The sequence below is a fragment of the Balaenoptera borealis genome (assembly GCF_965194805.1).
Source record: "Balaenoptera borealis genome assembly, chromosome: 6".
NCBI lineage: Eukaryota > Metazoa > Chordata > Mammalia > Artiodactyla > Balaenopteridae > Balaenoptera > Balaenoptera borealis.
Window position 1 is genome coordinate 18,289,888 of NC_138863.1, and position 13,684 is coordinate 18,303,571.

Genomic DNA, 13,684 nt, shown 5'->3' on the forward strand with positions numbered 1-13,684 from the left:
AAAATGGAAGGATGTGCACCAAGGCTCAGCTCCACCTCTCCCAGATGGAATCAATGGAGACATTTTAAACTTTGATGACCTTGCTGCACTGCTCCAAGGTTGTGGTGAGACTCTGAGAAGGAGTTAGAAAAGACACAGATAACAATGGTCATGGTGAAGAGGGAGAGAGATCCAAAGAGAGAATGGACATCCATGTAGGGTAAATGGACTAAGCAATGCATCATGAGGAAGAGTGAAGAAGTGCCTGGCATCGTCTTCCTAGATTCTGTACATGTATGTGAATGTCTAAGAGTTTTCCATCTGGTAATATGGACTGTTACCTGCACACCTACCCGGAGTTTATGGCCCTAATTCAGGGGATCTGTATATACCCTGAGAAGATACATACATGCTCACAGGCATGCACATACACACATGAGCGTGCGCACTCAAACACACATGCACAATCAGAAGCAGAACCTATGTTCCACTAACACGCCTTGGGCATGTCTCCCTGAAACCTTGTCTGCTCCATTTTTCCTGCCAGGAGGCCTGCTCAGTGGTTGTGAACTCCTTGCTACAGGGGCCAGAGTAATGTAAATGTGTGATGTGGGTTGAGCATATGATGTTAAATGGCAACAGGTACTGGTCTTCTGTGTCAGGGAGACACAGAGTGATGAGGGCTGCCTGAACTGGAGCAGCTTGGTGCCCATCCTAAGAGAGTAGCCGCCACCCAGCTGCATTTGTTGCCTATTGGTTTCCTATGGAGGCTGTAAGAAATGGCTACAAACTTAATAGCTTAAAACAACGCAAATTTATTATCTCACAGTTCTGGAGGTCAGAAGTCCAAAATAGGTCTTATAGGGATTGCAGTATTATGATTTATAAGAAAAAAATATATATGGTTACTCAGATGACCAAAATATATTTCTTATATATTATTTGGTCTTTCTCTACTCCTCCCAGCTCACAGTTCCCAAAACCCTGAGAATTCCCTAAGTGTCGAGAGTGATCAAGGTGTCTTTTGTTATGTTAATGAGGTGACTTTTGGACCCACCTAAGGAGAGGGGCTGCTTGCCAGTGGAGCCAACTGAGTGATTAGAGGGTTAGAAATTTCAGTCCCACCACCCGCTTCTGACCTCCCGGGAGTGGCGGGCAGCTGGAGATTGAGTTCAATTACCAATGGTCAGTGATTTAATCAGTCGTGCTTATGTAATGAAGCCTCCATCCAAACTCAAAAGGATGGGGTTTGGAAACCTTCCAGGATGGTGAACACATGGAGGTGCTGGGAGAGTGGCGCTCCTGGCGCTATGGAAGCTCATGCCCTTTCCCCGTACCTTGCCCTCTGCATCTCTTCCATGTGGCTGCTCCTGGCTTATATCCGTTTATAATAAACCAGTGATCTAGTAGGTAGAATGTTTCTCTGAACTCTGTGAGCCTCTCTAGCAAATTAATTGAACCCAAGGAAGAAGTAATGGTAACCTCTAATTTACAGCCGGTCAGTCAGAAAGACAGGTAACAACCTGGACTTGTGATTGGTATCCTGAGTTGGCGGGGGCTGTTGGAACTTCCAATTTGTAGCTGGTGGGTCAGAAGCACAGGCAACAACCTGGGCTAGCGACTGGCATCTGAAGTGGGGAGTGGGTGACAGTCTTGTGGGACCAAACCCTTAATCGGGGAATCTGATGCTATCTCCAGGCAGAAAGTGGGAGAATTGAGTTGTATTCTTCAACACCCTGCTGGTGTCTGAGAACTGCTTGGTGGTGTGTGGGGAAGCCCCCCGCCCCGCACACTGGAATTGGAAACCTGTTTAGGGATAAACTCAAGGTGTTGGCATGACTGTCTTCCTTCTAAAGACTCTAGAGGAGAATATGTTCCTTGCCTTTTCAATCTTCTGGAGGCTGCCCACATTCCTTACCATGGCCTCCTTTCATCTTGGAAGCCATCACTCTGACCTCTGCTTCTGACCTCTCCTTCCCTGACTCTGACTCTCCTGCCTCCCTCTTCCATTTGTAAGGACCCTTGTGATTACATTGGGCCCACCCAGGAAATCCAGAGTAGTCTCCCATCTCAAGACCTTTACCCTAATCACATCCACAGAGTCTTTTGCCATGTAAGGTAACATAGTCACAGATTCCAGGGATTAGGATGTGGACATCTCAGTGGGGAGCTGTTCTGCCTATCACAATTGCTAAATGGGAATGCAGGCCTTGAATAGCCATATCTTCCAATTCTTTTCAAGATAAGCTAGAAATCTGGATTTTTACACGATCATGCAGAAAAGAGTTAACATAGCAGAACTGAGACTTAGAAAGGCCTGCTCGCGAGGTTGGCCCTTGGCTGGCATCTGGGAACTGGGCTCTTAGAGTGCACCCAGTCAACAGCTAACTGATAAGGATGGTTTGTTGTGCCTAGATGGTGTGTGTAAATGATATGATTTATGCTGAACACCTGCTTTTCTTCTAAAGAGTCTGGAATTTTGGTAAGTGCAAGGCAGAGGTGCCTATGCGACCAGCCCCCACTAAAAACCTTGGGTGCTGAGTCTCTAACGGGCTTTCTTGGGCAGAAACACTGCAAGGAAACGTTGTCCCATTTTCATTTTGGAGGAAGAGTACACTGTGTGAGCCCTTATGGGAGGGAAAGGGCATAGATTCCTTCAGACTCCGCTTGTGTCTTTTCCCCTTATTATCCAGTTGTGTATTGTTCCTACATCACTGTAATAAACCTGAGCTGTGAGTACAAGTTTATGCTGAGTCCTTTGAGTCCGTCTGGCAAGTCCCCTAACATAGGGGTGGTCTTTGGGGATGCCCCAAAGACAATTCCTGATTTTTTTCATATTCTAAACGCTATGGGGGTTAACACTGTGGGGGAATTTGGCCTCCAGGCTGCTAATTTGAAACTTCTGACTTCTTAGAGTTTCACCTTAATTTTAGTCCCATCTCTGTAGTGAAAAAATTCACCTGACACACACTTAGAAAATCCTTACCACATGCTAAGCGGCATACTAGGAGCTACGGACACAAAAGTGAATAAGACACAATCCTTACCTTCAACAAGGTCGCTATCTAATAAGATGGACATGTACAAGAATAACTGCAGTGTGATGTGCTACACACACCAAAATAAATGAATAAAATGCTCTAAGAGTCCAGACAACTGCATACACGATGCTTTGCTGTGTATGTACACATCCCTCAGTTCATCTGGTCCTCACAATCCGAAGTTATTATCCCAGTTTTACAAAGAAAGAAGCTGAACCTGAAGGGCAAATAGGTTTTGGATTTTGCCTAAGATAGCGCAATCCTCTTAAAATATTCATTCTGCTGGGGTTGGGGTGGACAAGGAAAAAAGAGAGCCAGGGAAGGTCTGCAAGAGGCCGTGTGTTCACCAAGGCCCCTTGCTCTGTAGAGACCATGACCCCATTTCCCAAAGCAGCCTCATTGTATGCCCTTGCCAGTTTTCTTTTTTATGAATGAGTCTTGTTCTCCCAACCATATGGTTAGTCTACTGGGAAAAGAGACCTTGTCATATATCACTTTATTCCTTTCCATGCCTTGCCTAAGTAAGGCGTCAATTAGCTATTTTGTTGGTAGAAAGTTGCCATTGCTAGTTATTTTATCCTGCTGTGTTGTTTTGTCAGGCAGCCCTGGCCCTAGGAAACACTATGATAGGAGAGGCAGGTGAATCCTTTCTAAGTGACTAGCCTAGGAGACAGGTTTCTTAATGACGTGCCAATAGGCACATAGGGCACTTCTGATGATTTCCCCAGTGAAGGGAGACAGCTAGAAAATGTAAGGCATGCAAGGGAAAGCAGAAGTAGATTGAAAAGCCCATTCTTGCAAGAAATGGAAATGAAACGTAAAAAGAAGGAATAACTTCAGCTGAGACCTCCACCTGAGCTCTGAGGGCATTGAGATGCAGGTCGCAGATCCTGCCTATGGCTTAGGGACAGAAGAGGGTGGGGAAGTCAAAATCAGCCATGATATCGGAATCTCCATTTTCTTTTTTCCTCTTTGGAGTCAACAAACGTTATGATACCTCACAACAATGCTTTCTGGGGGTGGAATTATTGTCTCCTTTCACCGGTGAAAATGCCAAGGACTCAGTGAGGTTAAGTCACTTGCCCAAGGTCACATAGGGCAGTCAAGATGCGAATCCAGGTACTGAGGGCTTCGGTCCAGAGCTCAGGCGGTTCTGGCAGCAGGAAAACGGGCAGGTGACGATGGCGAGGGCCGGCTAATAGTGACGGCGCTGATGACGGGGCCACTGACCGGCGGGTAGCCGGCGAGCCACAGGAGATTCCGGGCGTCGGCCCTCGCAGACAGACTGTGGGGCTCGGCTCTGCGGAGCAGCCTAAGGGATCGGCAACCTGGGGCTCAGGCTGTGCAGCTCCTGGTCCTCGGCCGCCCACGGGCGTTGGCGAAGGCCAGCCGTCCCGGCCGGGGACCAGCAGGCCGCTTGCGGCTGCAAGGGGTTCCTGGGGGACAGGCCAGAGCCAGGCAGTCGGCCGGAGCCTCCAGGGAGGCGGGTCGGGGAGGGCACGGGCGAAGGCTGGCTACAGCCACTTCAGAAAAACAGCCTCTACAGCACGCGGCCTAAGTCAGAACACCTGAGCCACAGGCGCCCCCATGACGCAGGTACAGGCGAGACTCGTCCTGGCACTGCACCCTGCGTCCCAACAGCGGAGCTCGGAAGCTCTGAGTGTCGGCTCAAAACCCGGAGCGAACGGTTAAAGCTCCGGTCGCTACTCCTAACCCACGCGGGACAGGTGAGGGACAGAGGCACGCCAGGGGGAGGGGACTCGCCCTGGCCCCACCCCTCCGGGCCGCCTACCTCTGGGGGGCGTGGCCTCTGGGCCTCCCAGCTCCTAGTGGGCGGTCGGAGCGCGTGGGCCCGCCCCCCGCGTATAAGAGCGGTGCGGCACTGCAGCTAGCGCAGTTCTCACTGAGACCCGTCACCCGGACTCTACGTGAGACCCACCGCCTGGACTCACCATGGTGAGTGCGGCCCCGCCGGCATCTCGCCCATCCCTTAATTGCCCCTCTTCTTCGGGGAACCTCCCTCCCGGGATGCTCGGAGCCCTCCATCCGAAGTTCCTGGTCTCGAGGAGTTGGCGGGGGTGGGGGGTGGGGGGTGGGGGGGGTGTGCATTTCCCCCACCCCACCCCCTCCCGGTGACTTTGGCTGAGACACGTTGTCCACTTTCGGAGGCTGGGGAAGGGAGTGGAGTGGGGTGGGATTCTTCACGAGCAGAGAGGAGTCCTCCTGGAATCCCCTCCTGCTCCACGAAGCATTTGTGCCCTAATTCTCCTGAGGGGAGTCACGCGGTCCCGTACCCAGTCCTTTCCGCCGGCGAGGGAGAGCCGCTCGGCTGACCTCCACCCCTAGCCTCCGCTTCACTTCCCGGTCCCCGGAGCTGACCAAACACGTGCTTGGCGCAAGAAGGTGGAGGGGGTCAGATTACTTGGTGCAGCATCCCCCTTTGCTCCGACTGTGTGTGTATACCTCCTACCCACAGCCCCCTGTGACTCAGCACCCCTCTTCTGATCCTGGAGGGGTGGCGAGAATGGGGTTCAGCCTAGTCAGGCGAGCCGGATTCTCTCCAACCGGAATCAGGGTGCAGGGACGGGCAGAGACAGCTGGCGCTGAGCGAGAGCGCGGCCGGGGCCAGGTTGGGGGGAGGGGAAAGAGGTGTGTGTAGGGGGGTGGTATTTATAGCCCAGGGACCGGGACCGAAATCCAATCCTCGCTTTCCGCCGGGATGTAACTGGAAAGAATCTAGAAGGGGGGGCGAATGCAGGGCGAGGGTGCAGGGTGGCGCTCACCCTGCCCAGGGCAAGGCGGTTACCTCTAGGGCCTCACCGCAGGTTCCGCTTCCTTTTCTGGGTATTTGGAAACCGTCACCCCGCCATTTCGGTGTCGAAAAGGGAGGCTGCGCCGGCCCTGCGTGGCACCACTTTGGCTCTTCAGAGGTTAATTTCACACTGGCAGGGATGAGCCTAGGGCAGCGAGTGCCCCAGTACCCACAACCCGTATTGCCTGCGCCTGCCGTCTTTCGCTCTCTGCGGTCTCGGTGAGGGCTCCGCAGTGGACGAAGGTGGTGAAGACACCCAGGGTGTGGGGGTGGAGGTGACGAGCGCAGCCAGACGGGCTTGAAAGGCGGTGGAGGGAGGGCATCCTGCTGGCCAGCGTGGTCAGTTGATGCCTGGCTGGAAGGCTGAGACACCTCTGCAGCCCGCAAGAATGAAATGGGGAGAGGGTGATATGAAATTCTAGTTGTTCCATCCTCAGAGCAAAGAACTAATCAAGCAGGGGACCTCTAGCTATAAATTCATAGCTCTGGAAAACCTTCTGTCCCTCCTCAGGCTCTTGAGAAGCTGATTTGTGAGAGTAGGGATTGGGAACAGCTGAAAAATCGCTTGTCCTTGTCTCAGTTACTGCAGTGTCTGCCTGTCTCATACGCACTTGCCCTCTCCGTCCTCCCTGAGTGTCCTATGAATGTGGCAGGGTCATGTGGAGCCACAGCTCTTACTTGACAAGGTCCCCATGGAGAAGTAGGCTGAGGGACTGGCCTGTCCTACTGGGTGCCTCCAGTTGGAAAGTCCTATGCAGGGGAGCCTGGGCAGGCTGCCAGCCTCTTTGACCTCTGCCCAGCCCCAAGCCTCCACTTTTGCCAACTGAGTGATCCTAACTGGTAGGTGACAGGGTGGGAGAGAGGCTCATGAGGTAAAGACTTATGTACGTGGAGCTTATGCCATGTCCCCTCTCTTTATCCTTCAGCGTGAATGCATCTCAGTCCATGTGGGGCAGGCAGGTGTTCAGATGGGCAATGCCTGCTGGGAGCTCTACTGTCTGGAACATGGGATTCAGCCAGATGGGCAGATGCCCAGTGACAAGACCATTGGTGGAGGGGACGACTCCTTCACCACCTTCTTCTGTGAAACCGGCGCTGGAAAGCATGTGCCCCGGGCAGTTTTTGTGGATCTGGAGCCCACCGTAATCGGTGAGAGGAAGAGAGGGTGGAATTGAGGGGATGGAAAGTGACTCTAAGCTTCTCTCTGGAGAGAGGGTGTGTAGACCTGGCTTTCCTGGCCCTAAAAACCCCTTGCCCTGCTGGAAGCTAAAGAAGGCAAGCTGATTGCAGGCTGGCCTGGGCAGCAGGTCTGGGTTTCCCTCACACACTGGTATCTCAGGGTGGCAGAAGGATGAGCTCTTCCATACATCTGACCACAGTTACCAGGCTGGGGGAGGGAGGTACGTGCTGAGCACAGCCTTGTGGTTTCTGCCCTAATGATGTGGTTTATGCCCTTCCAGATGAGATCCGAAATGGCCCATACCGACAGCTCTTCCACCCCGAGCAGCTCATTACTGGGAAAGAGGATGCCGCTAACAACTACGCTCGTGGTCACTATACCATTGGCAAGGAAATCATTGATCCGGTACTGGACCGGATCCGCAAGCTGGTGAGAACTTGGGATGGAAGGAAGGGAGCGTTTGAGAGGATGCTAATGGTCAGAAACATTTTTTCCCAGATCCATTTCATGGGGTCATCTCTAATTGTACATGCCCCAGAGCATGCTGCAGCTATGGGATACTCATTAGTCTTTGCCTTGACTCCTGAGAAATTTTAGGCTTCTGTGAAGCCAGAAGGTAAGAGTTCCTCAGGCCCCTTCCCTGCCCACATTGCTCTTTACTTTCTTGCCTTTCAGTCTGATCAGTGCACAGGACTTCAGGGCTTCCTGGTGTTCCACAGCTTTGGAGGGGGCACTGGCTCTGGCTTCACCTCACTCCTGATGGAGCGGCTCTCTGTTGACTATGGCAAGAAATCCAAGCTGGAGTTCTCCATCTACCCAGCCCCGCAGGTGTCCACAGCCGTGGTGGAGCCCTATAACTCCATCCTGACCACCCACACCACCCTGGAGCACTCAGACTGTGCCTTCATGGTGGACAATGAAGCCATCTATGACATCTGCCGCCGCAACCTAGACATCGAGCGCCCGACTTACACCAACCTCAACCGCCTCATCAGCCAAATCGTCTCCTCCATCACGGCCTCCCTGCGCTTCGACGGGGCCCTCAACGTGGACCTGACAGAGTTCCAGACCAACCTGGTGCCCTACCCTCGCATCCACTTCCCCCTGGCCACCTATGCGCCAGTCATCTCTGCAGAGAAAGCCTACCACGAGCAGCTGTCGGTGGCAGAGATCACCAATGCCTGCTTCGAGCCTGCCAACCAGATGGTGAAGTGTGATCCCCGTCACGGCAAGTACATGGCCTGCTGCCTGCTGTACCGTGGAGACGTGGTGCCCAAGGATGTCAACGCCGCCATCGCTGCCATCAAGACCAAGCGCAGTATTCAGTTCGTGGACTGGTGCCCCACTGGCTTCAAGGTTGGCATCAACTACCAGCCCCCCACTGTGGTGCCCGGGGGTGATCTGGCCAAGGTGCAGCGTGCCGTGTGCATGCTGAGCAACACGACCGCCATCGCTGAGGCCTGGGCCCGCCTGGACCACAAGTTCGACCTGATGTATGCCAAGAGGGCATTTGTGCACTGGTACGTGGGCGAGGGCATGGAGGAGGGTGAGTTCTCCGAGGCCCGGGAGGATATGGCTGCCCTGGAGAAGGATTATGAGGAAGTAGGCATCGACTCCTACGAGGACGAGGATGAGGGAGAAGAATAGAACAGCTGCCTGGAGTCCACTCACTATGTTTATTGCAAAATCCTTTCGAAATAAACAGTCTCCTTGCACGGTTTCTTGTCCCCTCTGTGAGTGATTAAGCTTCTGCTGCCTTCCCCTTTTGTGCTGCTGCTGCTTCTGCTGCTGCCCTCACTATGTGCTGCTCATGACTTTTTCCCTTCCATGGCTGAAAGTGAGACCTTCAGGCCAGGAAAGAAAGACCTTCCTTGCCAGGCCCAGGAAACATGACCCCGTGTATGATCCTAGAGGTGCCCAGGATAGGGGGGAGACGAGGACCAAATCTTGGACCTGTCTGTCCAGCCATGAGCTGTTAAAGGATCTGAGGCTTCACTTCCTTTCCAAGTAGGAGTTTAAGCCCAGCAGTTTCTGTATTTGAGAGTTAGACGGCTACCCTATTCTTCCTGCTGCTCTGCATTCACTGACTCTGGAAGCAAGCTTGGCCCAGGTACCTCTGTGCGTTATGAGGGCTTGGGAGTGGGGCTGAGCTGGCCCAGAGTTCCTGGGCATGGAGCCTAGTCATAAGCTTGGGGGATGGGAGGGAACAAGGGCGATCTCCTAGAGTTGTTTGTGTCACTGCACCTCCTAGCAGCTTTGCAAAGCTTACTGTTGGTCTTGCTGCTTTGCTGGGGCCTAGGGTTGTGCCATTAAAAGTCAGGTCATTTCCCCTCTGTTTGTGCTTTCTTTCTGGCCTCAGCCTCTGTGCTAGCTGGTGGGACCCTCCTGCCAGGGCCCTGGGGAAAACTTCAACTTTGCTAATAGGCACCCCAGGACCCACACTGACGTCAGCAGTTGGGGGCGGGCACAGTGTGGGGAAGAAGCTTCAATCTCAGGAGGAGGAGATGCGAACCCTGCCCTTGCCTCCCCTCCCTGGTGATTCAGGGACACAGTGCTCTTCCCGGGGGAACAGGTTTCAAGCCCAGCAAGGGCAGGGCCTCTGTTTACTCAGCAGCGTAGGCAGGAAGTGGCAGCTGGATACTGCCACGCCACACTGGCCTCATTAATCATTAACCATGTGTGAACTAGAACCATCTGGGAGAGATTCTGGGCCAAAATGGCTGCCACCTCCTCTCCCCTTCCCCCAGGCAGAGGCTGGAGACGAGTTATGTAGCTGTCCCAGAGACTCCTCAGGTGTCTCCACCCAGAAGCCCTTGCCTGGAAAACCAGCTGGGCTGCTCTGACTAAGCTACCCAGCCCTGGGAACGAAGAGATGAAAGTGTGAGTTGAGGGTGCTTAAGGCGGCCCTGGTCACAGTTCTTGGCACAGAAGCCAGCTCAAACCAGAGCATCTTGAAGTTTTTGAATAAGACAAGCTAGGAGAAGAACTGCCCCCCACCAACCAGCCAGATCTAAGGTAGACACACCTGCCTCTGTACGTGGAATGATGAAGTCACGCCATTCCTGACGCAACACCAGTCCCTCTTCTCTCCAGGCTCTCCCTTGGAAATGGCAACCAGACTTTTGGCCCCCTGCACCTCTTCTCTCACTCCAGGCACAATGAAACTAAGATCACACCAAGCTACTTTCACTTTATTCTTCTATTCATACATTTTCCTGCTCCCAGATTTGGAGGCAGATCATGATGTAAGCTCAGCAGTCCTGCTCAGAGCCTTTACCAGATTCTATCAGTTCCCCTTTCCCCATTCCCCACCCTCACCCACCGCTACCCAGTCAGGCCCCCAGTCCAGTTGTTGCTCTTGGGCGTAAGAGAGCAGAATCAGAGACAGAAGACTGAGCTGACTGTCCCCACCCCCCAGCTGCCCCTAACTACAAGAGAGCTGTCCTGGTTAGAAGGGATGGAGATTCCACTAAGGAATGGGAGCTTCTTCCCAAGGCACAGGGGCCACCTTCTCAACATGGCCACTGGTTTGTTCAGATTTGGGTAGTGTGCTGGCTCTGAGCCGGGGGCTGCAGTGCCTCCAACTGACTCAGGAGGAAAGGAATGTGAGGGCGCTGCTGGGGGTCCACAGTCATCATTAAGGTCAGCAGCTGCCGCAAGGCTGAAGAATGCCTGTAGAAGGAGGAGGGCAGGGTGATGAGAGCAGCCATCCCCTATGCTACAGCTCCAGCCCCGCAAATGGCTGGGAGGAGTCTGAACTGCTTGCTGCCCCCTTCATTGCTCACCTGGGGCTCTGCGGGATGCTTAGTTGGTTCTGCACAGCAAGGGCCACACTGTCACCCTTCTGGAACACCATGTCATAAGGGCCTTCCCCAAACATCATGGCATATAGCACACAGCCTAGGGACTAAGCATAACTTGGTTATTCCCTGGAAGGGGACCAATGGAGATGATATCGCTCCGCTTAATTCTGTAGTGAAAGGAAACTACAATATGCAGACTTCAGTCACATGACACCACCAGGGCCCAGAGAAACTGCGAGTTAGCTGGAGGCCTCTGCACCCTGTGCTTAGGCACTTCCTTCAGCCCTGACAGTTAGCTGTACTCACCCTGTTCAAAGGGCGGGATTATACCACTTCCTGAGCAACTGAGTACAGTGTCAGTGACAGTTTCCAGGAAGAAAGTCGAGGGGGGATGAGGACATACATGGTTCCTGGGGCCCCATGCGCGAGAAACCAAAGACCTGTTCCTCTACTCCACAGTAGGTACAGAGCAGCACTCCTCCCCACCCAGATTCCCACCCACATGCTCCTCACCCAGACATCAGTCCGCTCATCGATGACACAGTGGCTCTGCACGGAAAAGAGCTCCGGGGCCCGGTAGGAGATGGTGCACCGCTGGGCTGCCCAGTCCTGGAACAGTGGCCCCAGAGCTCAAAAGTGGGGCACAGGTCATGGTCATGTGACCAAATTGGGGCATGTACCAGAAGGGGCTGAGGATGGGGAACAGGTGGGCAAAGGAACCTAGAGACTCTTACCTGGAGGGCCAGAGCCTGGCGGGAGCTCTCCACGTGGATGCATGCTTGACTCATGGAACCCAAGTCCATTAAAACTGGCTGCCCCTCATCTCCAAGCAAGATATTGGTGGGTTTCAGGTCCCTGCAGGAAAGTGGAAATGAACCATGAGCATCCTTGGACAGGAAGGCTGGAATCCTAGGGGTGGCAAAAGAATCATGGGGGCTGTTCCTTGGGAGGAGCGCAGAGACCTCTCATTTCTCTTGATGAGGCTCTTCCTTTCTGCCCAGCAGGTACACAGGAGCCTCCCACTGACCTGTGGGCATAACCCTTGGCATGAATAGCCTCAAGGCCTCTGCAGATACTCAGCAGCAGCCGAAGGATTTGCTCTTCAGTCAAGAAGTTGCCTTTGTCCTTCAGCTTTTCTATCTCGTCCCATAGCGTACCTCTCTGCAAAACAAGTTTCCCCAGTTTCTGTTTTTTTAGCCTCTGCTCCTTGAGCCTGAGTCCTTCCCTATGTCAAAGCCTATCAACCATTTCACCACACACCCCACAGCCCCATCTGGGTTCCTTAAACCCCAAATCTGAAGTAGTCAAACTAGAACATGGTCTCTGCTTCCCAACGTGCTTGACTGCTCACACAGCCCTTGGCAGGTGGCTCTGTTGCAACCCCCTCCATAGCCCGGAGACTTTCTGACCTTGAAGAAGGGTAGCAGCAGCCAGGCCTCATGTTTAGTGCCTCGTTCCCTCAGACAATAAGCCACAAGGTGAAGGATGTTGGGGTGATGGAAGAGGCGATGCATGTCTGCTTCTCGTTGGGCCTCCTCCCGGTCCTGCTGCTCATGACACAGGATTCGCTTCAGGGCGTAGAACTGTCCATCATGTAACCCCTCCACTAGGTCCACATAGCTGAACCCACTGTGGGCCAAAGGGGTCAGTGAAGGACCATGGTCATCTCCCACACTGCTTGGACCCAGAGGAATTCCCTGGGGAGAAGGGTGGGGTGGGGTGGTGTCTTTCCCATTTAGTAGCAACCCTCCCAAGGTGTGACTCTAAAAAGAAGTCTGAAGATTATTACACTTTGAGCTCAAGACCAGGGACAGAGTCACCTTTTAGGTGCTATGATCTTAATGCAGGGCTCCGCACATGACAGATGCTCAATAAATCTTAAATAAATAATAGTCAACATTTATCAAGTGCTATGAACCAGGCCGTAGGGGAGACATTTGATACGCAGTATCTGGTTTAGTCCTCACAGCCCTGCAAGTAAAGCATAATTAGCTCCAATAGGCAGATGAAACTATGGCTTATCAAGGCCATACATGGTGAATCTAGGAAGCCTGGCTCCACAATCCACTTTCTTGACCACCACGTAGCTGGGCTCTGTCAGGTGAATCAGAGGCTAGGGATAAAACTTTTGTGCCCCTATCATGTGCAGACCGCTGTCCTTCAAACACCATAACCCTAGGGACTAGTTAAATGATTTCCAAACACTCACCCCTCCCCCAGTTTCTGGATGAAGAGGTAGCGCTTATTGTCAATGATGACAGTTCCCCGAGAGCAGACACAAAGCGCGTGGCCCATAGTGTCTCAGTCATCCTCCTCAAGGACGGTCTGGGGCTGCCAAAAGGTTCGTCCAGGTTGAGTGGTCTCTTTCAGGCAAGTCGCTGGGGGTCCAGCGGATCATGCTGAAAGGAAAGGAACGGCAGGGTCGCGGGCCGGGCACAATCCAGAAGACCCCTGAAGTGGCAAAGTGGAGCGCTCAGGCCCAGATCTCGGAACCTAGAGAAAACGGGCCCTGGCAACGCCGGCTCCGAGAAGGCTGGGGTCAGGTGCCTAAAAGCCTCAGGCCCCGCGGCGACTCCCAGGCCACTTCCTCCAACCCCGGCCCACCTTTAGGCGGCTCCCACTCCCACGCCCGTTGGGCCGCAAAGGCAGGTCATGGGGTGGTTCCGGGGGGGAGGTGCGAGGCCCGGACCCACCACTTGCAGAGCCCACCCCAGTCTCGGCGCGCAGAGCCCACCCCAGTCTCGGCGCGCAGAGCCCAGGGTGAGCCAGCCTGGACTCCCCACTCACCTGGCTTTGGCTGGAGGGAAGCGCCAGGGACCGGAAACAGCGATTACGTCATCAGTACGCGCCTGTGTAACGGCCCGCAGTA

At 53.6% G+C, this 13,684-nt stretch overlaps 2 protein-coding genes across 4 annotated transcripts; one reads left to right on the forward strand and one right to left on the reverse strand.

The window, feature by feature from the left end:
• The first annotated feature begins 4,844 nt into the window (after positions 1–4,844).
• LOC309630886 (tubulin alpha-4A chain) lies at positions 4,845–8,732 on the forward strand. The gene is made up of 4 exons (XM_082396724.1): positions 4,845–4,976; positions 6,759–6,981; positions 7,293–7,441; positions 7,688–8,732. The coding sequence occupies exons 1-4, from the start codon at positions 4,974–4,976 to the stop codon at positions 8,657–8,659; spliced, it is 1,347 nt and encodes a 448-aa protein (XP_082252850.1). The 5' UTR covers positions 4,845–4,973; the 3' UTR covers positions 8,660–8,732.
• Positions 8,733–10,187: 1,455 nt separating this feature from the next.
• STK16 (serine/threonine kinase 16) lies at positions 10,188–13,669 on the reverse strand. 3 transcript variants are annotated; one of them, XM_082396735.1, is made up of 8 exons: positions 13,603–13,669; positions 13,025–13,214; positions 12,225–12,444; positions 11,843–11,976; positions 11,550–11,670; positions 11,329–11,424; positions 10,798–10,919; positions 10,188–10,684 (listed from the first exon to the last, which is right to left on the reverse strand). In XM_082396735.1, exons 2-8 carry the CDS (start codon positions 13,108–13,110, stop codon positions 10,546–10,548), a joined length of 918 nt encoding a protein of 305 aa, XP_082252861.1. In that variant the 5' UTR covers positions 13,111–13,214; positions 13,603–13,669; the 3' UTR covers positions 10,188–10,545. The 3 variants fall into 3 exon arrangements, with proteins under 3 accessions (XP_082252861.1, XP_082252862.1, XP_082252863.1); XM_082396736.1 differs by lacking the exon at positions 13,603–13,669 and adding an exon at positions 13,420–13,498; XM_082396737.1 differs by lacking the exon at positions 11,329–11,424.
• Positions 13,670–13,684: the final 15 nt, after the last annotated feature.